Source organism: Malaya genurostris, chromosome 2, assembly GCF_030247185.1.
Source record: "Malaya genurostris strain Urasoe2022 chromosome 2, Malgen_1.1, whole genome shotgun sequence".
Classification (NCBI taxonomy): Eukaryota; Metazoa; Arthropoda; class Insecta; order Diptera; family Culicidae; genus Malaya; species Malaya genurostris.
Window position 1 is genome coordinate 65,780,144 of NC_080571.1, and position 24,876 is coordinate 65,805,019.

The 24,876-nt window shown below is 39.0% G+C and overlaps 1 protein-coding gene across 11 annotated transcripts in view; it reads left to right on the forward strand.

Moving 5' to 3' along the window:
* The window catches only part of LOC131427464 (protein winged eye), a 758,071-nt gene that overhangs the window by 716,228 nt on the left and 16,967 nt on the right, over positions 1-24,876 (forward strand). For 6 of the 11 annotated variants that reach the window (XM_058590671.1, XM_058590670.1, XM_058590669.1 and 3 more), the window contains exons 6-9: positions 379-1,011; positions 10,522-10,876; positions 11,455-11,616; positions 18,022-18,246. In XM_058590671.1, coding sequence (XP_058446654.1) covers positions 379-1,011; positions 10,522-10,876; positions 11,455-11,616; positions 18,022-18,246 — 1,375 coding nt within the window. The remainder of the gene's footprint in view (positions 1-378; positions 1,012-10,521; positions 10,877-11,454; positions 11,617-18,021; positions 18,247-24,876) is intronic. The other 5 variants (XM_058590677.1, XM_058590679.1, XM_058590672.1 and 2 more) reach the window with 4 other exon arrangements.

Here is a 24,876-nt window from a genome sequence, read left to right on the forward strand (position 1 = left end):
TCTGTTTCCTCTTTTGTTGGATTCATTCCGCCAGATTGGTCTAATCCGTTATGATGTAGTACGTTTTAATGACGACGGTGAGGTATAATTATTCGATTACACGTTGACAGGCGCATCACAATTTTGCCTCGGAACACAATGAGAGAACACAATTCACGAGCGAGAGAGAGAGAGAGAGAAAAAAAACAATATGCTAGTAATAGACGAACGCTCTGTTGGGCGATGAATTTTTCATTTCACGTTCCTTCATATGGCACATATTTCACCCCAAGTAGTTTTCACTCCATTGTGCTTTCTTCTCTTCTCTTGCATTTCCCCCGACGTGTAATAATGTGTATACAATAATTTTCTTATCATTACTGTGTTATTTCCACTCAGGTACCTCCAGTACCATCCGTAACTAACTTAACCATAAAGACGGAAAATATTAGTTCCGGCAGTCAGATAACTTACCATAGCAATAATCTTACTAATCATAACAGTAGTAGCAATAAATCAGACGGATTAGATCAGCGCCACCATTATCAACATCACACCGTTCCGAACCACCCAAGACCACCCCAAACTCATATAACTGGTACTTCTGCTCGCACCACGTTCCTGCGGCTGTCGGAACACCATCGCCATCGCCGTCCGGTAGACAACGACGCAGCAGCAACGACGCTCGATCTGGTGCTAACGCCAGCGACGACAACGACGAACACGGTCACAACCGCAACAGTAGCACCGTCCTGTCTGTCATCGCCGTCCTTTGCACTGAGCACCATCAATCAGACCCTCGTCGGTCGAACCGATCATCAACGCGCTAACCAGCGCCCATCTGACTGCAGTGTTATCGTAACGCCGCGCAGTAATCGCCAATACCAACAACAACAACAACAACATTCTCTGTCCACCGGTCGCTGGGGATCCCAACCCAACTCTACGGCAAGCGAACCATCGACGCAGTCGCGCAGCTTCGGTTTAACTCATCCGCGGAACACCCCCGACTCGGCATGTCCGGCCATTCACGTAAGTGATCATCACACATACGTTCGTGTTCGGTGTTTTCGTTTAGAACGAAGGACATGCGTCGAGTACGGAACGATCCCGCTACCGATGCAAGTCTTCGTTTTTATCTGTTCCACTTTTTTTTTCTTCTGTGTGCTTCACTTTCTCGGCCTAACGGGGTACGATTAAGAATTACAACAAACCGTAATTGTATCACACACACTCACACGCGCACGTTGTCTTGAAAAATGAACGCGATCCTCGCATCCTCGCAGTCAAAATTTCGATATGTTTGAACACTTATGTCAATGCCAGTGCTCATCAAAGACAGTCCCAGTGCTCGTATCGACAGTAGCTATAACCATAGAGAATGTCAAACAGCGAAAAAAAACGAACAGAACGGAATTGAACCGATAGCGCCAATCGCGCCGGTGGCGGGGGCGGCAGCGGCGGCGGTCGGGTCCAATGCAAATGTTGAACCGCGACGGGGCTGCTTCTTTATCGCTGCGGTGGAATCACCTTTGGCGTGAGGCGGCGCCATGCGGCTCAACAAAACCGACCAGCTAGCGGTGACACTTGAATTGGACTCGTCCACAGCTGTGCCGTCCCGTAAGTGTGTGCGTGTGTGTGTGTGTGAAGACTGGCTGGCTGTCAATTTGCGATCCAACGGAAATTGGATTTAATTGTTCGCTATTGTGTTCAGTTGGTTTACGTTTGTTTCAAGTGTTACCTTTAGTTACATTTAAGGATTAGGAATTTCGTTTGTACATAGAGAGCGAGGTTAGGTTCGTTAGTCACTAATGTTCGATGTATTTAAGTTTATGTTATCTTTATATCCAGGCTTAACTTATGTGTAGCGAGTGCATGCCGGGCTAGTGCCACCTTAATTTCGTTGCTGTGTTGGATTGAAATGGACTTTTTGAGAAAACGATTCTAATTTAATGGTGGACTCTAGTTGGGATTGAAAAAATGTAGAAAATTTTATCTGATAACGGACCTCAGCTGCATTTGATGGTTATTTTTGAATGCAGATTAATCACATACGTTTAGTTTTCAAAACATCCATTCAGCAAACTATTTTTATAGCCGTTAGGACCGCCCATTAGTGAAAAAGCTACAAACGAAATCACGTAAAAAGAAAGCTCCTAACAAAAATTGGATCAGTTTGGATTCTATCGCCAATGCGAGCAGATGTATTTTGTGCCGTTTGCAAAGCTAGTTTCGCTTCCGACAAGAGTGATTACGTCACAGCTGCCAGTCATTTGCATGGATGAAAAAGCAACAGTGGAGAACATTACACAAAATCAGCCGTTCTAATGGCTCTAAAAGTTTTCTAAAGAACTATTAGGATTTCTTGCTCGCAAATCGAAGGGAAATATCCTCAGTTTAGTGCAAATCTAGAACTGTTTGATTTGAGTTTTGCACTTTTCGCTGTGTGAAATTCACTGTAATCGAGATCAAGTGAAGCCTTCTTTGTTTTTGCGAAAAATGTGGAAAAGGGGAATGCTTGCATAATTCATACAATTGATCAACTAATTGATATTCGGAAGTGTTAAGGCACATGTCAGTTGTTTTCGTATTCACGACATCCAGTTATGTCTCTGACATTACCCACCCGCCTTTTTATGCGAGTTTTCAAAATTATCTGGTTTTCTTATTTTGGCTTAGAAATGTATCATCGAGATCTGGCATTATTTAGAATTTTTTCTAGTCCACTCTCTGACACTGACAGAAAATTTACAATTAAAAATAAATTGTTTTGAGATTACACCAGACCAGAAAAAATATTTCGATTTCGGAAATCTTAAAATTTTTCTAAAACCCAAAGTTGATTTTTTTCCTGAGATTACACCGTTTCATATGAGCATGAACTTAGCGAGGCACCTCTCGCCGATGATAACGCAAATAGGTGAATAATTTGTTGCTAATAAGTACAGTAATTATGAATTTGTTGCTCATTTTTTTTAGTACTTAATTAAGTTCATATGAAGTTAGCGAAGCCCCCCTTCCAAATGTGCTTCAAAACAAATCGAAGCTCAGTGAATAATTTGTTGCTAATTAGTTACGGTAATTTTGAATTTGAGTTACGTTACGGTAATTTTTTAATATGAACTTAGCGAAGTACTCAAAAAAATTTAAAAAATTAAGCAACAATACCAAAATTACCGTAAATTATTAGCAGCAAAATATTCACCTGGCCTCGATTTGTTTTGAAGAATATTTGGGAGAAGGGCTTCATATAAACTTAGCAAAGTACTCAAAAAATTTTTAAAAAAATTGGGCTACAAGTTTAAAATTACCGTAACTAATTAGCAACAAATTAGAAACAAATTATTCACAGGGTTTTGATTTGTTTTGAAGAATATTAGGGAGAAGGGCTTCGCTAACTTCATATGAACTTAGCGAAGTACTCAAAAAAATTTAAAAAATTAAGCAACAATACCAAAATTACCTTAACTAATTAGCAACAAATTATTCATTGGGCTTCGATTTGTTTTGAAGAATATTTGGGAGAAGGGCTTCATATAAACTTAACAAAATACTCAAAAAAATTTAAAAAAAAGTTACAAAAATTTAAAATTACCGGTTATACTTGATTTCGACTGGGGTGATAATCGTGGAAGGAAAATAAAGTCTATCGTTTATAGTTTATCGACATATTTTGACTATAAACGATAGACTTTATTTTCCTTGAAAAAGGCCTACATCAAAGGCCGAAACGTCGGACAGTAAACAACATTCGTTTTTATTATAAGACTGAGACAGCCGTTTTAAAATTACCGTAACTAATTAGCAACAAATTAGAAACAAATTATTCACGGGGTTTTGATTTGTTTTGAAGAATATTTGGGAGAAGGGCTCCGCATTCGTCATATAAATTTAGCGAAGTACTCAAAAAAATAAAAATAAATTCAGCAACAAATTCAAAATTACCGTATCTAATTAGAAACCAATTAGCAACAAATTATTCACCTATTTGCGTTATCATCGGCGAGAGGTGCCTCGCTAAGTTCATGCTCATCCGTTTCAAGCATTTCTAAGACATTTGACATTAAAACAAAAAATTTCTTTAGTTTTGCGGTTTTTTCTATGAGGATTTCCGAAATTACACGGTCTCAAATTCAAAGACCGAAAAACGTTTTTTCCATTTTTTTTTTTGAGATTACACCATATCGCAACATTTTATGTATTTCTAAAATATTTAGAACCAAAACAAAAAAAATCTTCAATTTTGCGGTTTTTTTTCTTCGCGGATTTCCGAAGTTACGCGGTTTTTCTACGCGCTCCGAACATAAGGTCAAGAAGATTTTCTGACCCGAGCGGCGAATGACCTTAAGATTAAAACTTCTATAGTCAAAATTTAAAAAAAAAAATCCAAAAACCTAAAGTAATGATCGATTGAACGGTTAATTTTGAACCGTGATGTTACCGCAAAACAATGACGCAATAGTTCCAATGTTGAATGAATTTCTGTTTGCAGCGACATCTCTTGAAAAATCCCTCATTATTATCTGATACACTTAGTGAATTGTGATAATCGGTAGCATGAGAAGTGCAACAAAGCAACTTGTTTGTCAGAATTTACTTCTTACTTTTTAAATATTCATGCGTTGTAGTTTGTTCATGAAGACCAGAAGAGTCATTTTGATTGACTCAAAATAGACGAAAATGAAGAAAAATTAATGTCACTCTCAGCTTCGCTTGCAAACTACGAGAACGAAATTCATTTCCAGTAGATGACATAAGCGGAACAGTAGTCTAAAAATTGTGTTCTTTCTTTCATTTGCCCTTTCAGTCATTTGCTGTTTTCAGTGAAAATCCCATAGTATGCAGTGTCGGTATTCAACCGAAGCTTTGAGAATCGAAAATGACAGAAAAAGGTTTTACAATGACTTTTACCTGTTGATGCTCGAATTTGTTGTAGTAGTATAATTACTTTGATTTCTCATATTTTAGTCACTTTTTATAGCCAAGCGTCACAGATTGAGAATTGAAATTCGGCTGAAGACGTTATTACAAACAAGTTTCGTATTGTCATAGGGAAAAGAGTAACGTTGCCAATTATACTCTCATTTTTTCAATGAGAAACGAAACTGGTTCGTCGCTCTTCGTTTGTTTTGGTGTCAGTCATTTACGAATGAGACTGTAAAATATTGAAAATGAGGTTGTTGGAATGGTTTCTGTCATTGAGAATGCGTGACAATTTTAAGCTCTGATCAAGACGATTCGAGTTGTAGGCGATCAATGATTGACGTGGGACTACGTCTTTGTTCTCTATGCAAGGGTAAAAATCCAAAATGCGGAAAATAAAACCGTACGAACAGTTAGAATATTAAAACCTGCAGCTTGACCTGATATCTTTGGACCTATTGTTTGGAATATTTATACGCATCGATTCTAGTAGATAAAAGGCGAATAGGTAATGTCACAGAGATAACTGGAGGCTGTGAATACGAATAAATAATCTTTCACACTTTCGAATATAGATGATTGCTCGTATTAGTTGATTGTGTGAATTTTGCAACTCTCACTGCTTCGCTTCCAGAATTGTAACGGTACATTTATACTAAAGTACGACTTATTGAAGACAAACATATTTAACCTACAATTAAATAACGGAACAAATGAGAGAAACAAAATACAACAAACAATATTATAGCAGCTTTTCTGTGGATTTACATGTTCAGTAAAGTATGTAGTAGTGAATATTTTGAAGGTTGGGGAATATTTCAAAGGTTCTAAAAAAACGACTTTGCGGAATTTTTCTGATGTTTACAACAGTTGAGTTCTCTTTGTCTACATTTATTTATCTACACCAGAATCAAAGTTCTGGACCAAGATTCAGGGACTGAAACTGAAATTTTCATTGGAAAACTGATTCTTCGTATTAGAATAAAATGCCACTGCAAAATGGTGGAATATCACAAAAAATTAGTGAATCGGCTCTTTTAAGAACCTGCAAAAAAATCCAACAAATCTGCTTTCGATGAAGAGATCGCTTTAATAGTAAAACCATCAATAAATAATCACTCCGTTTTGGATTTGTGTTTGCTTCTGGCACCTTTATGTCTCAGCGATGACCTCATCATTCGATGCAAATCTCTACCCAAAAATCTTCTGTTAGAAATCTGATAACAGGAAATTATCGCTGGGGACTAAATCTGGTGAATGTGGTGAGTGCGATAGAAACTCGAATTTTATTTCATCAAATTTAGCTTTGCGAACATTGGTATTTATATTCAATTGATCATGCAAAATTGTGAATACACTTCCATGAAGATGGTATGAACTTATCAGGCGATCATCGGTGCACTTTTTGGTGCATCATCGTTGTCTACAGGACCATATTTGAATTCAGCGTGCTAGTCAATAATGGTTGATTTATTTACTTGCACAGTATATCTTTTTTTTCTCACGAAAATGAACTAAACGAGGCACTTCTCGCCAATGATAACGCAAATAGGTAAATAATTTGTTGCACTTTTTTTTTCATAAATACGTTTATTTCTTAGGGCAGTTTACATAAGTTTTTCTTCGCCGTAGCATCACTTTTACATAATATTCTTATCCTAATTTAATTCTAACATAGTCACAACGTTTTGAATTTATTAAAACATATTCTCTTATTACTTAACTATCATCTTAGGTAACTCGTCATTAATTATGAAATCTACTCGGAAATATTATTTGAACCAAACGATTAACTTCTATAAATTATAAAATAAGCTGTTATTTTCAGACATTTTGTTGATAATTTCATAAACTGTTTCGAGTTTGTTTGTATCATTACATAATTTTAATTCTAATTTAGCTATTGGTTGAACTCATGGACGCAGCTGGGATCAGAACTAAGTCTTAAAAGGGGCCTTTATTAAATTGAAACTCCAATTTTCTTTATGAAATGATAAATAAGTTTCATGTATGGAAGGTCACGACAAGCAAGAATGTCTCGAACTGGGACATTGGATAGTCTACCTTGGGTACGCAAAGAATTTATTAGTTGAGATCTGACATCACGATACTCCACGCATGTCCAAACGACATGATCAATATCCCGATAACACAATGATTAGTCTCGGAGAGCCCAATTCGAAGGAGATGTGCATCTAACGTGTAGTGATTGGACATGAGTCTGGACATCACACGAATGAAATCCCTACTCACATCCAGTCCCCTGAACCATGCCTTTGTCGATATTTTCGGAATAATTGAGTGCATCCACCGACCCAGATCATCTTTATCCCAAGAAGCTTGCCAGCTGGCAAGTGTTCTTTGGCGAGACGAGCTATAGAATTCGTTAAAAGCAATCGGTCTCTCATAAATTTCCCCCTCAATAGAACCACGTTTGGCTAAAATATCGGCTCTTTCATTGCCAGGAATGGAGCAATGAGCCGGGACCCAGACTATAGTGATTAGATAATTATTGTTCAATAAGTTGTTCAGGCACAATTTGTTGCCAATTAGTTACGGTGATTTTGAATATATTGCCCAATTTTTTTGAATACTTCGTTAAGTTCATATGAAGTTAACGAAGCACCACTCCACTAAAAAAGCTTGAATACAAATCGAAACCCAGGGGATAATTTGTTGCTCATTGCTATCGTAACTGATTAGTAACTAAATAGCAACTAGTTATCTACTTTCAAACTTATTTAGGTCGGGTGCTTCGTTAACTTCATATGACCTTAGCGAAGTATAAAAATTTTAAAAAAATTGATCTAATGCAACTAATAAGCAACAAATTATCCATTGGATTTCGATTGTTTTTTTTTATAACTTTTTTATATATATCGTTTATTAATATCCGGATTTAACTAAATTTTGGTCGTTCGTCGAGTAGACTTTCATGCTGATTTATGAAGGGTACTTCGTTAACTTCATATGAACTTAATGAAGTGCTCAAATAAATAAATAAAAAATTACCGTAACAAATTAGTAACTTATTAGCAACAAACCATCCACTGGGTTTCGATTTGTTTTCAAGCTTATTTGGGAGAGCTGCTTCGTGAACTTCATATCAACTTAATGAAGTACTCGAAAAAATAAAAATCCAAATTAAACAACAAACTAAAAATTACCATTACTTTGTAGCAACAAACTATCCATTGGGTCTCGATTTGATTTCCCAGCTTATTTGGAAAGGGTGCTTCGTTAACTTCATATGAACTTAGCTAAAGAGTAAAAAAAAATGAGTAACAAGTCAAAAAATTACCGTAACTAATTAGCAACTACACTAGAAAAAACTTGAATTTTGCATGTGACTTAATCCCTCACACGATGTAATTCTTAAAGACTTAATTTGTCAAACGACGGAAAATTTTATTTGCAATGACTTAATGTTAGATGAGCTTGAATTTTACTGGTTTCGACTGTAACTTGCATTCTGTTAGCAGGTGCGACTGTATGAATTTAAATGCACCTTTTACCAGCCAAGCAGATGCATGCTTCTGCGGCTCAGTCGATTAACAGACGTACTTGCGATCCGATGATTCTAGGTTCAAGTCGCGGCTGTTGCTATCAGTATTCTTTTTTTATTTCAATGAATTTCATGTTATGGAGTTTTAGACACAATATTAAATGTTCTTTCAAGTAAATTTGCGTGAACTGCGACTCTCCATTTATGTGCATAATAAGATGTAAAATCACAGGGTTTTTTTTAAGTGTGTAATCAGTAATCAATAATTCACCTATTTACGTTATCATCAGCGAGAGGATCGGAAACAGTGTTTTATCAACACACGAGACTATTTTTCTCGATTGTTTATAAGTTTCCAAAAGTAGCTCCCATGAAATCAAAATAACTAACACTCTAATGAACCGAATGTCATGATATTTTGACAGTTGATATCTGAAGAATGTCTGTCAGACCGGGGACTTATTTGGAGATTGTGTCACGAGAAGACGGAAAACACTTTCAGGCATATTTCAGTTTTTTTCAAAGAAAAGGCGTATCTTACAAAAGTATACGAATCGAGTTTCTTTTTCCTACGAATAAATGCTACAAAATCCTGCAGTTTTGCCTGCAAATTTTTTGATTCTTCTATAATCTCAATCTTAGTAATACAAAGAACTATGAAAGGTGAAACAGTCATTTCATTTGTTGTCGCAAATTTAACTGTTAACGAAAAGATTACTTAGGAAAAAAAATCATTGATCATGAACAGATAGTTTTAACCTAACAATCATTTTCCGTTTTGAATGACAAACTCACATGCAGTTTTCATTTTTTCGAACGATCTTTCACGGTAGTAAATTGATACACAATCAGTTCAACCCGGAAACGAATCAATCCTGACAGTTTCCAACCTCAAACAGACCATTTCGCAGTCCATCGCTAGCCCATCGGTGCACCCCCGGTAGGTGCCGAGTTGAAAATTATACCCTCTTATCCCGCAGATTGTCCACCTCATCATTAGCCCTAATTACCATCATTGGCAGCCCGGATTGCATTCGACGTTGGGGCATCAGTTTCAGTTCTTGCTTCAGTTCTTCCTTCATGGCATGGCATTTCGCCTTTTAATTTCTTTGTTTTCATTTGGAAAGCGCAACTGTTCAGAGGCAGGTTCATCTACTGTATAATAACAACAAACTCCAGCGAACGGGCGCAGAGTACTACACGTACAGCAGAAGAGAAAAAAATAAACGCCAACGACAACGGCCATTGTCTTCCGGTGCGCGTTCCATCAGCGGCGGGGTGGCCGTCAGCCGTGAAGAGGTACTTCGTTGCAGTTCGTCGTCATCCAAACTCCACACCGGCCGTACCTTGGTAGGAACCCTGGTACTGAACCCGGGGCGGGAGGATGAAAGAAGAAGGCAACTGCACACGCGATAATAATAATGATGATAAACATTACTATTCACGTAAAAGTGCATTGTTTTCAATTTTGCCTTCATTTCATGCTACGAGCTATTCTTGTATAGCCGTAGCCTGGTCCGGGACGAATCTAGTGCCAGGCTACTCCCCCGTACCGAACGAGATTCTATTCGGTGAGCTCGGCTCTCACTCCCTCTATATCCCTCGCAAAACATCTCGCGAATCGTTGGATGGATGAATCACGTACTTAGCCGCTGTCGTATGATAATTGCATTTAACGAGCAAAAAGTTTCAACTTTTTTTTACAAAATTGGAGAGCACTGGCATGTCCGTTTTTTTTTTGTTTCGTTGTTACAGCCACTGCGTGGCTATTCACGTTGTTTAATTATTTATAAGGCCCATTTCTATAAGCCTTTCCAAACGGTACCGGAGAGCGAACGGAGCCAGGGTACGGTTGGCCATAAACCGGCCACCAGTTCATTAGCCTAAACGTTTGGGTAAAAATTTTATGGCCATCTTTTATGGACGCTCCAGATGAATCGAACGCCACTGCCGCCGAAGAAGACGTTGGCCTTTTGCTTGGTGTTACTTTGCGCTACGTCGAGAGAAATTCAGTTGCTCTTGGAGCCGTTCGCCGAATAACCCTCAGACCCCTATCAGGTGATCAGATTTGATATGAAATTGAATTTTTTTTCCGTTTGTTTCTTAATCCACAGATTAAACGTGAACCGTGCCAAGTGTCCGAAGTAACCACATCGAACAATTTCGAAACCAGCACAACGGCACTGACGGCCGTTGTGAAGATCGAAGCTCAATCACCGAAGGCATTGGCCTGCCCGTCCAGTTGCGGCATCGGTGGGAACACGATGGACCATATCGGAATCACCAGCACGCAGAACAATGCGGCCGCCGCCACGATCCCGGTCGGCATCGCCGTCGCCCGCCAGCGGTTACAAGATTCGACCGCTGCCCAAGCTTCGCAGCTTCACCAAACCAAAGAACTGAACCGGTTCGGAATCGGAATCGCTGCCACCGCACCAGCAGCAGCTACCGGATCCACCGCTGATTTAGGTAATTTTCGTTAATTTATTTTATGTTCGCTTTTATTTATTTTCGATTACCAAGAATCGACCTGTTTGCCACGGACGTGGGCCCCCTCCCCCCTGCTCTTTCTCTCTGTCTCGCGTGCGCGCGAGGGGCCTTTCACCGGGGCCTAGTTAGCCGTCTCGCTCTTTTTCGCTTGCTACATTGCCACGTTTATCTTAATACGATTTTTTTTTCTCTGGAAACCTTCCGTCTCGAGTCCAAAAACCACACACCGGCCCTCCCCGTTTCTTGGATCCGTTAATTTATTAAACTTGTTTATGCATAATTATCACATATATGTTTTTTTCTCCTTTCTTTTTCTCTTCCCCCGCTCCCCACCAATCCAACTCGTTCACGTGCACCCATCGCCCGGTTCCATCTACGAATGGCCGTGCGGGGCAACACCAACACTATACCATCTCGTCGCCACATATTGCCATTTGTTCGACACTCTTGCACACATCACCGCTTTATCTTCATCCTCCCCGCGGTCGTCACCATCGCAACGCCACCGTCACCACCATCAAAACATCATCAACTTCGCTATGCTTCTCGAGAAACAGGCTGCACCACACCGAGTCTGAGCCAGAACATGTTTTTCACAGGAACCAACTCCACCATGATACCCCTCTCGTCGGAGGCGGTGACGATGGGCGTGACTAACGCCGCTGCAGCCGCCGTCCAGAATGCCGTTAGAACACCACCCGCCCTGTGGCAATATCCCGGTAAGTCTCTAATTCTGTGTGTATGGTTTTTGTTTTCAATTTTTTTGTTGTTGTTTTATTTTGTTTTCAATGTACACTCTGTACTCCCTAGCCGGTTTCTGGACCGCACGTCTCACCTACCGTTTGCGGTTTTTTTTGCGCGTCGCGTCGTTCGAAGGAACCCCCATTCGTGAGAAACAAGCCACTCCCCATTTCGGAGGCCAGTGTGGTGGCCACAGGCCGGAACACATTTTCTTCACATGTTCGGGGAACTCATTTTCCCGTCTGCTGAAAGCGACTATGGCCGAGAGCTAGTCGGGTCGGGGCAACAACGAAAAAAAAATGAAACCCTTGGTAAACCACCTTTGCGAGCGCTCGCAACCAGTCGGCAATTAAAGCTCTAAGAAACGTTCAAAGAACCTTATGAATATGTAAATTCAAGAGATAGCAATTGAAACGAGAGTACTCCAGTGTGCTGCAGCCTCGCTAACTTCCTGGGGGACCAGTATATCATGCCCTCCTCTCGTGTACTCGTTTCCTTTCTATCTTGCCCTCCCAACGCTCCCCGTTAGATCGGGGAACCGGTCACGTTACGCAAGTGTTGCCAGACTCCGCTAGAGGTCGGGGTTTCTCCCCCGACACGACATTAACATATTATTTAACACAACATTTGATTTAAGGGCAGCAATTAATTGCATCATCATCGCCGTGGTCGTCGTCGTCATCCCGCGCTTCTAACAAACGCTATAGCTAGTTCTAGTCGACTCGAGTTAATTCGAGTTGCCAGGGCCCGTGTGCAAAACGCCCCTTCCCACGGGCAGTTCCTCTCCCGTTCGGATTCGGTTTCGGTTGACGGTCGGGACTAGGACAGATCACGACACGGTATGTACAGTCGCGGTCAGCTCAGCGCCATAAATTAATAAAATATCAACCGTCATGGTGGTATTATTACTCGGTTTAAATTTGAAATTATGCCCGCTTGTGGGAAGCAGTTTTCTCTCACAAAATATAGATGAACGGTTTCGGGGAAATCCAGCATGACTACTGCTCTGCAGGGATGATCATTTGAAAAACCGTGCGATAGACTATTCGATACAGTAACAAAATCACACTCAATTTTTTCAATTCTACAGCTATCCAAAACATGATCTTTTCCTGTATCTTGAACTTAAAAGTTATCGAATCAACTAGGTATTTATTTTAAATTTCCGTACGAAAGTACAAATTGCTTGCCAAGTAAGATATTTTTTTCTTAATTACTTAAACACCTGAATCGGCGAGACGCTGGTCTCGCCAGGCAGTTGTCGTATACTACCTTGATCACCACCGTGTGATGCTCTCAGTCACCCGACTAGATTTGTTTTTAGGTTGCCATATCTGTCTGTATTCTATCAAATTTTCAGCTTGATACTTGGACATTTGTAAAAGTTACACTGTATTGAGTACATCTGCGATTGTGCGTATCCTCGATTTTGTACCATTTTCAAAATGGAATTGAAGTTGCAACAACGAGTTTGCATTAAATTTTGCGTTAAAACCGGTTTTAATGTTGCGACGATATTGCAAATGTTAGAAGAGTGTTTCGGCAACGATACTCTGAAGTAAGCAGTCGTTTATCAGTGGTACGAACGTTTCAGAAGTGGCCGTGAGTCTGTGAATGATGACGAGAGAAGCGCTAGGCCATCGACATCGAAAACCGACGAAAACATCGACAAACTCAAAGAATGGACCGTAGACCGCAAATAGCTGTGTGGAATTTACCAAGAGAGAAACGCAAGTTGACAATTATCGCAGAAAATGATTCTCATACTAGGTTGCAATATTTCAAAACCCTTGTGTGGAGAATTCACATACATTTTCATAGACACAACTTATACAAAGGTTATATGCACATAGTTAGAATAAGCGGCAATAGTAAATTGATTCTATCGCAATTATCAACTGCCCATACAGAATCGGATCGCGAAACGAGAATAAGCGACCGTTTGTTGCTTCAGAGAGAATACCCACAGCAGCGAGCTAACCTTTAATTCTCAGACAGGTCATAGAGAGAAATTCACTCTCGTGTTGGTGTCTATTCTACGTTAAATGAACCATACCGGTTTTTTGTTGCTGCGATGATATCCGTCTCTCTTTGATGGCACTGATTCAATCGTGTGAAGAGTTGTTAGTGAGCGTTCTTTGATACGATAAAAGTCATCCTTGACCGCAACAAAATGTGGCTGATCCTGCTGGAACTTGGCTTTCTGGTGAAGTAGGTTAGACTGATTCGTGCGATGCTCAACGGATCGAAATCAAACGTCACGGTAGTTGATGTTAGTCCCATGCATTTGTGACGTTGGATGAATTGAGCTGATGCACTCTACTATTGGCGGCGTGATGCGAAGGTCCGACGTGTAGGGAATGTAACCAATATCGAATCTAAGATTTGCGTACATCTTGAATTTGCTTGAAACAGTGATTCTATCGTTGGTGATCGTTGAGCTGTGGAAGAGGTTTTTTTACCTTTCAAGAGGGAAGCAGGGAGATTGAGACTAACCATAAACTCTATCCAAATATACTACACTTCCCTAAAGAATTTTATCAAACAATAGTTGAATATCATTTTTACATCTAAATATCTCATAGAATGGAGTAAAAAATATTCAAATTTGGTGATACTCGCCGTAGAAATTTCAGTAGACTTTCACTCAAATTTTTGAATTTTGAAATCACTCTGCAGGAAACGAATAGCAAATCGTCACTTAAAATGTGCACTGCATCCTTGATAACGGTTCTAGGAAAACTTGAAGTTGATTTTCTTCCGTTTATGCACGTTTTGCTAGACCATTTTTGCCTATTTTGCATGTAATGTTCAATCGAAGTTTCAATCCACGATCGCTCACAGTTCAAGATTCCAATTCATGAAAATCTGGATGTTACAGATGGAATTTTAAAGCCTATTCTTACAAACGTAATCAGTCAAAAACCGTGATGATAGAGAGTCTGAGAAACAGCCAAGTGAACAAGTTTTGTTTTCAACCTAGAAACTTTTTTTGTCACAAAAATTTGAAGAATTGGTGTGAAAAACGAAAACGCATATTTTTTCATTTTTCATAAATCAATGCTTTGCAATCACGGTGGGAACTTACTTTTGAACCAAGACTCGGAGCACCGAGTGTCATACACCATTCGAATCAGTTTGTCGAGATCGCAAAATGTTTGTGATTGTGTAGGTGACTTATTTGTGCACTGACTTTCCTCGGAGAAGGCTCAATCGATTTTAACAATATCTTTGATTACAACGAAAGGCGTTGTAATCCCATATAAAATTCCTAAATTGTAGCGGTGTTGACTGGATTTACAGGGTGATTTGTTTATGGTCAAACGAAGAAAAGTGCCCTTAATTATATCTTTAAAAAAAATTTTATCTTATCACAAAAAAAAGGTGGGACTTGATCTTCGAACATAATCAGTGAGCCAATACTAGCTTTGGAACAAGCTTAAGCTGGTTTAAATCGGTTCAGCCATCTTCGAGAAAATTGTACAGTAAGAAAAATATTCGATTTGAATCGATTGGTATACAACAATAGAGATCTCCGGTTGAGGGAGTGGTCAAATTTTCCTAAACTTCGATTTTGTCAGACACGGCTGAACCAGTTTTCACAGATCCAATTTCCGGAACAGTTTTCCTTCTATCTCTGGGCTGGACAATGGTATGCGGGATTTTAATGTGTCTGTTGGGTCTAAAAACGGGAGGTAATAGTGAAACAAGATTAGTAAGTGTACGACTTATCGCTGCTTTCTTTTTATATATAGATCAGCAAGGCCCCGGTGAACGACAAGAATGGTCAAAGGCTGGGTAAAAGAAATAATATAAAAAATAGACCAGCAAGACGAGACTTAAAAAAGGACCACAACGGCCGAGCAATGTGTGAACTGAATAGAAGTTCTATTCAAACGTCCTGCCATCTATTTATTTATTTATTTTTTCTTCTGACCTGTGATAGTCTCGATGATATACGTGTAGGTGGGGAATAAGTTCCAGACGCGCGTAAAACCCTCACATCTTTTAAAACTTTTCTAAATTGTGTCTCATCACATCCAGAGTACTTCAAGTGACCGAATGAATTCCTTGGATTGAACCAAATTGTGGATTCCTGGTCTTCCTCGGGACTATTTCTTCTGAAAGGCCTTCTTTTATTATAGAATGCAATGAATCCGACTTCCGGTTCCGGAATTACAGGGTGACATGTACGAAAATAATCTCAGAGATGGATAAACCGATTTTAACGAACTTCGATTAAAATACATTCGCCGAAATGGCCTACTGAAAAATGACATTCGATTTTGTCGAGTGTTTAAATTTAACTAATACCGTTTTCGTTTATTGATCAGAGCAGCCCGAGAGCCAACCCCAGAGTCGCCCAAACAACTTTTGATGTGTTTGTTTTGGCAACCTGGGTTCGCTCTGAAAATTTTCTCGGGTCGCACTACGCATCCATGCGAGTTTGTTTATTTTTTCTTTTTTATATGAGTTGTTGTTTAGGGCACGTACCACTTGTTCGTTTTACTCGGAGTCAGAATCGCCCGCGTATAGGTTCAAAAACGAAAACGGTATAAAACAGCGGTCCATTTCAAAGTTTGGCGGACGGAAAGTTATTTGGGTTTATTTTACACTAAAAATAAAATGATATCAAGTGGTATAGTAATTGCAAACCGGAGAAGGTACGAAGAACATCTTTGCAACTTTGCATTGGGGTATTTTTTACCGAAAATATGAAAAGAAATTACACAGAACAATTGTTTACTAAAGATCCTAAATTGAAATTTGGCAAAATATTTATTATTATATATTATTAGCGAATATTTTATTTTACGGGTTTACGAGTTTTGTATTATAAAAACCTCTAAAAATTAAAATCTTTTAGTACGGATTCCAGAATTTATGTTAAGCAGCTTTCTGTGATTTGTATTTATACTGTGCATATTACAAAAGCAAAAGATTTCAATATATCTAAAATCTACGACTAAAAACATTCCCTTTTTCTATTTTTGCCTTTCTCATATAGAAAGGTTATGCAATCACTTGAAAAACCGAGTATTGAAAATTGTGTCATATACCATTCGACTCAGTTCATCGAGCTGAGCAATGTCTGTGTGTGTGTGTGTGTATGTGTCAAATAATCTCACTAGGTTTTCTCGGAGATGGCTGAACCGATTTTGACAAACTTGGATTCAAATGAAAGGTCTTCCGATCCCATACGGAATTCCTGAATTTCATCCGGATCCGACTTCCGGTTCCGGAGTTATAAGGTAAAGTGTGTTCAATATTGTACACCGTCACTTATCTTCAATGGGTCATGCCTTATCTTCAATGGGTTCAAGCTATTTTGTTGTAAAATCGAACATTTGAATAAATCCAAACCTAACAACAGATGATCGAAGGGATTATTTTAGTGTTAAAAGATTTCCGACAAGAAGTTGGAATTTTTCTAAAGAATGAAAGTTACCGAATAAGGCTCAGAATGAATTCAGTTTGAGAAAACAAAATCCAATCGAACGCAACATCCAGAGCACGATTTTATTACTAAGCTGCTTCCTATTTTTGTATTTAGATCTTATCGATTTTTAAACATCTTTAGTGGATTGATCCTGGACCCTTCTTTTTCGCTTGACTTGACATTACGGTTCCGATTTTCTCTCAAAGTTGCCGAACGATCCCTTCAACTTTGAAGCCCGGTATCACATCACCGCCACTTCTGAGTTGCATTCTATCGATTGTTGTTGTTGTTCAAAAGGGAGGGCCCAACAACGAACGGGAGAATTATAATGGCTATAAAAAGGTAATAACAGGGTACACTTTCAAATCCGGATGCGTCGCTTTTACTCATGAGTCATGGTTCGTCATGCAAAAAATGTGCATGCTTTACCGTAGCTTATAGAAACTTTGCTAATCGTAAATCTGCAAATCAACCAACAGCTTGAATAACATTTCCGACAGATTTATTTGTTGGCAGACATTTTCGAACTAAAGTACGATATTGATAGTTTTGTGAATAAAACCCATTTCGAAACACTAAAACATCACAATGGAAAGTTCAACCCATATCCGAACGTTGCAATCAACGACTTTTGTAAATTCATAAAGCTTAAAGAAAAACCCATTCTATTTGGAGACCGTAGCACATCCGCATCTCGCGACTTCCCTTCCTTTTCTTTTCAACCAAAAACCCTTTGCATGCATCTCAATTATCCACGCCAAATTACACGAGCCAGCGACGAAAAGTGCATAATTATCGCCACCCCCGCCGCTAGCCTGTGACGATGATTTCCACGACGTTTAAAATTTTGTACTTCTCTTCCATGTCGTATACGATTTTTTTTCTCTTCGTTCCACACGGTACTTTTTCGCGCACGTTGGTGGTCCCCCCCGACCTACGTCAGCCGGCTGCCATCAGCAGCAACAACAGCAGCAGCATCAGCAACAGCTCCAGCAGCACCAGCTTCATCAGCTCCAGCAACCACCGCTACCACATTTGGCTCTGATGGATCCGACAGGTTCGGAGAAAAAACTACTCGGTTATCTGGTGCTCGATCAGCTCGTTTCCTCCTCCTCCTCCGCCGCCGCCACCGCCGCATCCGAGCAGGACCATTGCACACCGAAGAAAGGTAACAACAACCGCGACTGCACAGACCAGGGACCCGTACCTGGGCTCTATTGGTTTTTGTATCCATCTGTGCAGTGTCGATGTCTGCACGTGTGTCGTTGTCGTCTCTGTTTTGTATCCGCGTTTTCGATGTTTTTTTTTTAATTTCATCCTTTCTCAATGTTTTGGATTATTGTTACCGTAAAAAGGTAGAGCAGGCATCTACCAGAATTTTTTTTTCTTGAACTCAAATTATGTGTTGTGAACCCAACTCTGATATTATTAGGACAATTTCAACAGAATGTACCACGGATGACGTGATGCATTGAACGGAAACAACTTTAAAGTCCATTGAAAGAAGCTGTATTTTGACTACATAAATCGACTTATGTGCTTAATTCGAAGTGCTTGTACAAAACGATCAATCAAGATGTGCTTGTAATAATAAATGTTTCCTTTGTGGTCTTTTTTAATTCTCTAATTTGATTAAACCGGTTGCTGCAACTGCGCATAGCTTGCCACATCAACAATTTTTTTTTAAATACTTTTTCTGCTTGTGTTCGTCGACTATATAGAATTCACCTCTGGAAGCAACATATTCCAAAGCCAAGCCAAGCTTAAAATAATTCCTAAAAATCTCCAAAACAGTTTGTGTATGCATGTTTCAAATGTAAAATTGACACTAAATTCATTTGAAAATACTTCTACAGTTTAAACGTGCTCGAGAATTTACTCGCAGCCATTGCCTGGATGATGAACCTTTTGCAGTACGTCATATTTTTCATCGGTAGTATGATAAAATTTGACCAAAACAGCGACAACAGATCGTGAGGCTTTAAAAACGGCAATAGAAGTTTCTATAAACACTCTCCCAAGTATATTTCCTTGGTCTTTGACCACAGCTTCAAACGTTCTACTACCTAGTATTTATTCTTTTGTTTTCGTTCTTCAGAACTTTTGAATGTTTCTGCAAAAACCCTACGAGCAAATAATTGTATTTTGTTGGTAACGAACTCTTCTTTTTTGCCTGTATTTAAAATGGCAATCGTTCATTTTCGTGCTCTTTTTTAGCGACCACTAAATACATACATTTTTTTTATATAATTTCTACTACATTCTACATTCACTTTTATTTCTTTTCAAAAGGTTAGAGAACTCAGTATTTCAGAAGAACCAGTTCGTTTGAAACTACCCTGGCTTTGCCCTTTTTGGTCGTTCCCCGGGGATACATAGACTTCTTTTTCGTACAGAAGTATTCGACCAGCACCATTTCTTTGCATGGCAGCGTAGAAACTCAAACTAGGGGGCTGCTTAGAATCTTCTGTCACCTTCCCTGTATTCCGGAGCTTGCCCTCCACTATCACCTTGTATTTTTCTATTGGATTCAGTTCGGGTGAGCCCGGGGGATTTGCCTCCATTGGTACAAAAACAAAACTCGTGGGCTTCATACTACTCCTTCATCGGTTTCGAGCTATTGCACGATGCCAAATCCAGCCAAAATGGAGTGTCTCCTTCATTGGTCCGGAAGAAAGCGAGCAGGCGCTTCTGAACGGTAGCGGCTCCAGTGATTATCTTATATTAAAAAACTATTAGTGTGAGATCTGCTGTCCCTGTCCGATAGATTGACTCTAAATGTTCGCTTCAAGTTTTAGCGTCGCTATAACAGCAGTATCGCAGTAGATTGTTACAACAGCCCTACAGAAAACAGTACAGTCTTTACTGTCACAATCATTTGGAAGTTCCAGAAAGCAAATCTATTTTCAGATTTTGGTTTCTTCTGGACAATGAAATTAATATAGAACGGTCTGAGAATATCATGATCCAAGGGGATCCAAGATTTTTTCTGCAAGCTACCCACCAGAGAATACATAAATTACTCTGGTCTTGGTAAGGTTTTCCGAGTTGTACTAGTGAGTTGTACGAGCATACTTTGATATCCCTAATTGTATTGTATGTTTTGAAGATCCCTGCACTGGAAAGTTCTGTTAAGGTTGAGTTGGATAAAAGAACTCATTAGTGATCCTTTCAAATGAGAAGTGTTCGAAATTGTACCTACCGTGTAATAGCCGCGTTATGTTTTGTACCTAAACTTTTCGAAATAAACGTTTTGGATTTCATCATCCACAATTGTTCAAGCTGCACTATCTTCAACTCAACGCAGTTTACTACTGAAACGGTCCACATCTTCAAACCTTGTGTAGCACACATCCTATGTTGCTCAGTCGTTACACAAACGACGGCAGGTAATCGCAGTATTTACAGACTTTTCTGCTGCTTTCGAAAAAACAAATCCCCCAATAGCTATCCGAGTAAATCAAGGGGTACCACAAGGCAGTCATTTAGGATCCACTTTATTTTTACTCTATTTGAATGATTTAAATCTCTCGCAGCAAAGCCCAAAAAAAGGCATTCGCCAACGATTTCAAATTGTTCCATCTTATCAAAAATCGCAAACGCATAACTGTTGAATTAAACTGCACTCCTAAACTGTTCTCAAGCTAGAATCGACCGTTGAAGGCTTCAGAGTCCTATTAGTCCAAACTTATTTTCAAGAATCACATAAAATATTTAGGCTTCAAGAACGCTTGGCTTGTCGTGTCACGAAAATCCTTCGCATATTATAAATATTCCTCATAGCACACAGGCTCGTTCTACAAAAGATATTGCGAATTTTAGCTTCATCGGGCTTTTTCTCATTCATTTGTTGGGGAACAAATAAATTAATGTTAACGAATGTTCACAAATTTTATGACATAAACATTTTTGAAAAGTTGTGCTACTCAAACACAGTAACAATGTCAAGTACGGCGTTCGGATAGATTCCTTTTCTGGCTTACAAACTTCAAATCGATTTTTACTAACTCAAATATTGAAAGGAAAGGCACAATAATCCCATTTAAAGATCCTGAATTTCATTTGGATCCGAGTTTCCTGTTCTGGTATAACAGGATGTGTTTTAAAAATCACTTTTTCCCAAGATACCTCAACCGATTTACACTTTCTTAGATTTAACTGAAAGGTCTTTAGATACCATACGGATATTCAGGTTTTTATCCAGATCCAACTCCCTAGTTTGCTGATCATGCTAATCTATGATCAAATAGACTCATATCAGGTAAATAAAAAGACTGATTGTCCCATAGAAAGTTTGCTGATTTTATCCAAGTCCAACTTCCGGTTAAAAAATTGCAAGATGATAAGTTTTAGAAATTTCAAACCGTCGTAGAAAATCGTAAAAACTCTTCTAAGTTGTACTCAGAAAAATTGTAAAATGCAATCTCCTCCCAAGACATTCGTGTTTGCTGTGACGAGCCAACGGCCACAATAACAAATAGCTTGCCAGATGCGATTTTTTTTCTTAGTTTGTCAACTTTGATGCTGTTGAAATTGTCAGGGCATCATCGTTCATAATGATGCAGTCACAATGTTTGGTCAGAACTTATCGAATTTCATAGCGTGATTTCTAACGGTTAGATCTTGCTTATCCCAGCAGTTTCCATCATTTACGACATGATAGAAATTCGACTTAGCTTCTTGCCGCAGTTGACTGAGAAATTCCTCCTCTTTGGCCAAAAATTGATGTTGAGAGTTTTGGATTTATAGAAAGATCCGACGACTTTCTTAGTCAGCTTCAGGTCAATCGCGTTCGGAGTAAAGTTTTCAACTCGCACTTTTATGATACTGTTTTCTTACTTCTCTTGTAGCTATAGTCCTACAGTGTCCTTTTATGTATCAAGTATACGTGTCCATCTAAAATCAGTTCCAAAACCTAGCTCCAGAATCCAAGCACCGATTTTAGTTCCAGAATGCAAGTTGGAAATGAATTCTGAAACTGAATATAGGAATTAAATTTAGAAGCTGAATTCTGAAATTAAATTATGAAAATAATTTCAGGAATTAAACTCTTGTTCAGAAGTTAGTTCCAAAATTCAGACTCGTAGCTCAGATCTAACATTTAGTTCTAGAATTCAGATCCTGAGTTTTTTTTTCCCAGAATTCTGAAGTTGAAATCCTAAATCAGAATTTTTGATTTAAATTGCGAATTACTCAAGAAACCAGTTGCCCGGGTTGGTGGTTCAATGCATAGGGCGCTGGTCTTACAAGCCAGTTGTCGTATGTTTGAGCCTCGACCTGGAAGGATTCTTAGTGTCAATAGGATCCATAGTACTAGCCATGCAACGATTCTGTACGCTAAGAATCGGCTGCGAAGTCTGTTGAAACAGAAAGGCCAAATTCCACAAAAGGAATGTAATGCCAGGACTTTGCTCTTTGCAAGAAACCAGTTCCAAAATTCAGAACTGGGACTCAGTTCCAGAGTCATAGTTTTAATTTCTGAACCTGTAATTCGCAACTAGAATCCTGCTGTTATTTACCGCCGCTGTGCAGCTGCTTTATCGGTACCATTATCTAAAATCTTCAACCAATCGTTTAATGAGGCAAAGTTTCCTGAATTTTGGAAACAATCCTACTGTTTCCTGTGTTTAAAAATGGAGATAGCCGGAATGTCCAGTAGTATCGTGGAATTACGAATCTTTCGGCAGGAAGTAAAATATTTGAAAACATCGTCAATTAATTTATTCTCCGTCGTATCGCTAGCTACATTTCAACTGACCAGCATGGAATCATGCCAGGGCGTTCTGTTTTAACGAATTTACTGCAATTTTCGTCAACATGTATCGACCAAATGGAGAATAAGTTACAGGTAGATGTCATGCACACCGACCTGAAAGCAGCCTTCGATCGTATCGACCATGAAGTTCTTCTTCGCAAATTCAGTCTGCTCGGAGCCACACACAAGCTAACTACTTGGCTACGGTCTTACCTTACCCATAGAATCATTCGTGTAAAACTGGGTTCTTGCGAATCATCCGCATTTACCAATGGATCAGGAGTACCACAGGGTAGTAATCTGGGGCCCTCTGCTTTTCATACTCTTTTTTAATGATGTAGCTTCCGTTTTGGGTACTGGGTGTAAACTAATATTTGCTGACGATCTCAAACTCTATTTGGCATCGATATTTTTATCGATTGCAAACACTATTGAATAGCTTCGTGGATTGGTGTCGAACAAATCAGCTGACCATTAGCATCGCTAAATGCGCCGTAATGGCGTTTACAGGAAGTGATCCGATCATCTTCAGTTACAGCATTGATGGTATACCGTTACGTAGAGTCAATGAAATCAGTGATCTTGACGTTATATTGGACCAAAAATTGAGCTTTAGCTCCCACATAGCTCATATAACTAAAAAAGCGAATCGACAACTGGGACTGTCATATCTAAAATATCCCGTGACTTTACGGATCCATATTGCTTAAAATCTCTTCATTGCTCCTTAGTTCGGCCAATTCTTGAGTTTTCATCGCCAGTTTGGAATCCATATCAGTTAACTTGGTGCCTAAAACTAGAAAGAGTTCAGAAAAGATTCATACGATTAGCTCTCAGGATGCTACCATAGCGTGACCCGCAGAACCTACCGTCATATCAAGATCGTTGTCAGCTATTAAATCTTGAATCTTCGGAACGTCGTCGTCGTATTCAACAAGCCTTAACAGTTGCGCAAATTATGAATGGTGAATGGTCAAAAAAATTTGCATCCTCTATACGAAGACTACAATCGCCCTTATTCTGAATAACGACGTATTGGTTTTTCGATCGAATATGGTTCGGTCGAATCCTAGCTACCTTTGATTTTGCTAGCGTTATTAGGAACACGAATGAAATACGATGGAAAAAACGATACGTCGTTATTCAGAATAAGGGTGAATAACTGTGATATTTATTTATACTATTTATTGGTGTTTGTATGATAAACGTATGATGTTTGTATAGTTTTATTTATTTACAACGACAATTTTGTATGTTTTATGTGTAAATTTTAGTGTATTGGAAAAGATAGTGGTTTTTCTGCCTCTTTGAGAATAGTGCCATTGAAATGTTTTGGTACACTCAAATGGGCTTATGCCCACTCATATAATTTAGTCTGTAATTTCCGATGATAATAAATAAATAAATAAATAATCATGAAACTGAATTCTGAAACTAAACTGTAAGCTTGAAATCCAGGAGGACCACAATCCGGGTTCTGAATTTCATTCCAAAATACAGTTTTAGGATTTTGTTCCAAAATCCAATCCAAAATTCAATTTTCGAATTCAGATCAGCAAACAAGCGGGATGAGTTTTCTTGATTATTTCCAAAAAAACTAACCATGGTTCTAATCATTCATCCACAGGGCGATTTTCGAAAAGATGCCTCATAGTAAACTAAGACGTATTTACTTCTAAAGCCTTTTTGGCACTGTCTTGTGGGATTCGATCTAACGTACGACACAATGCACATTATTATTGGTGTTGTGATCTAACTGTTTGCACACCGAACTACTTGCCTTGTTCAGTTGAATTTCTGACACCTTGTGTTGGATTGAAGTTCCTTCGCCCGTTCCGCAGAACGTCGGTTTCATTTACGCGGCAGCGCTTGAAAGCTATGGTATGAGCATTCGATCCTCCAGTACCACATGGAATGAGAAGTCCCGGGCCTAACAAAGAAAAAGTCAATTTTGATATGGAACACATCTTTATTTTCTATATAGGGGTGCGAATTAGAAACTCAAGGAAAACTACATGTAGAAATGTGGTCAGGTTTTAAACA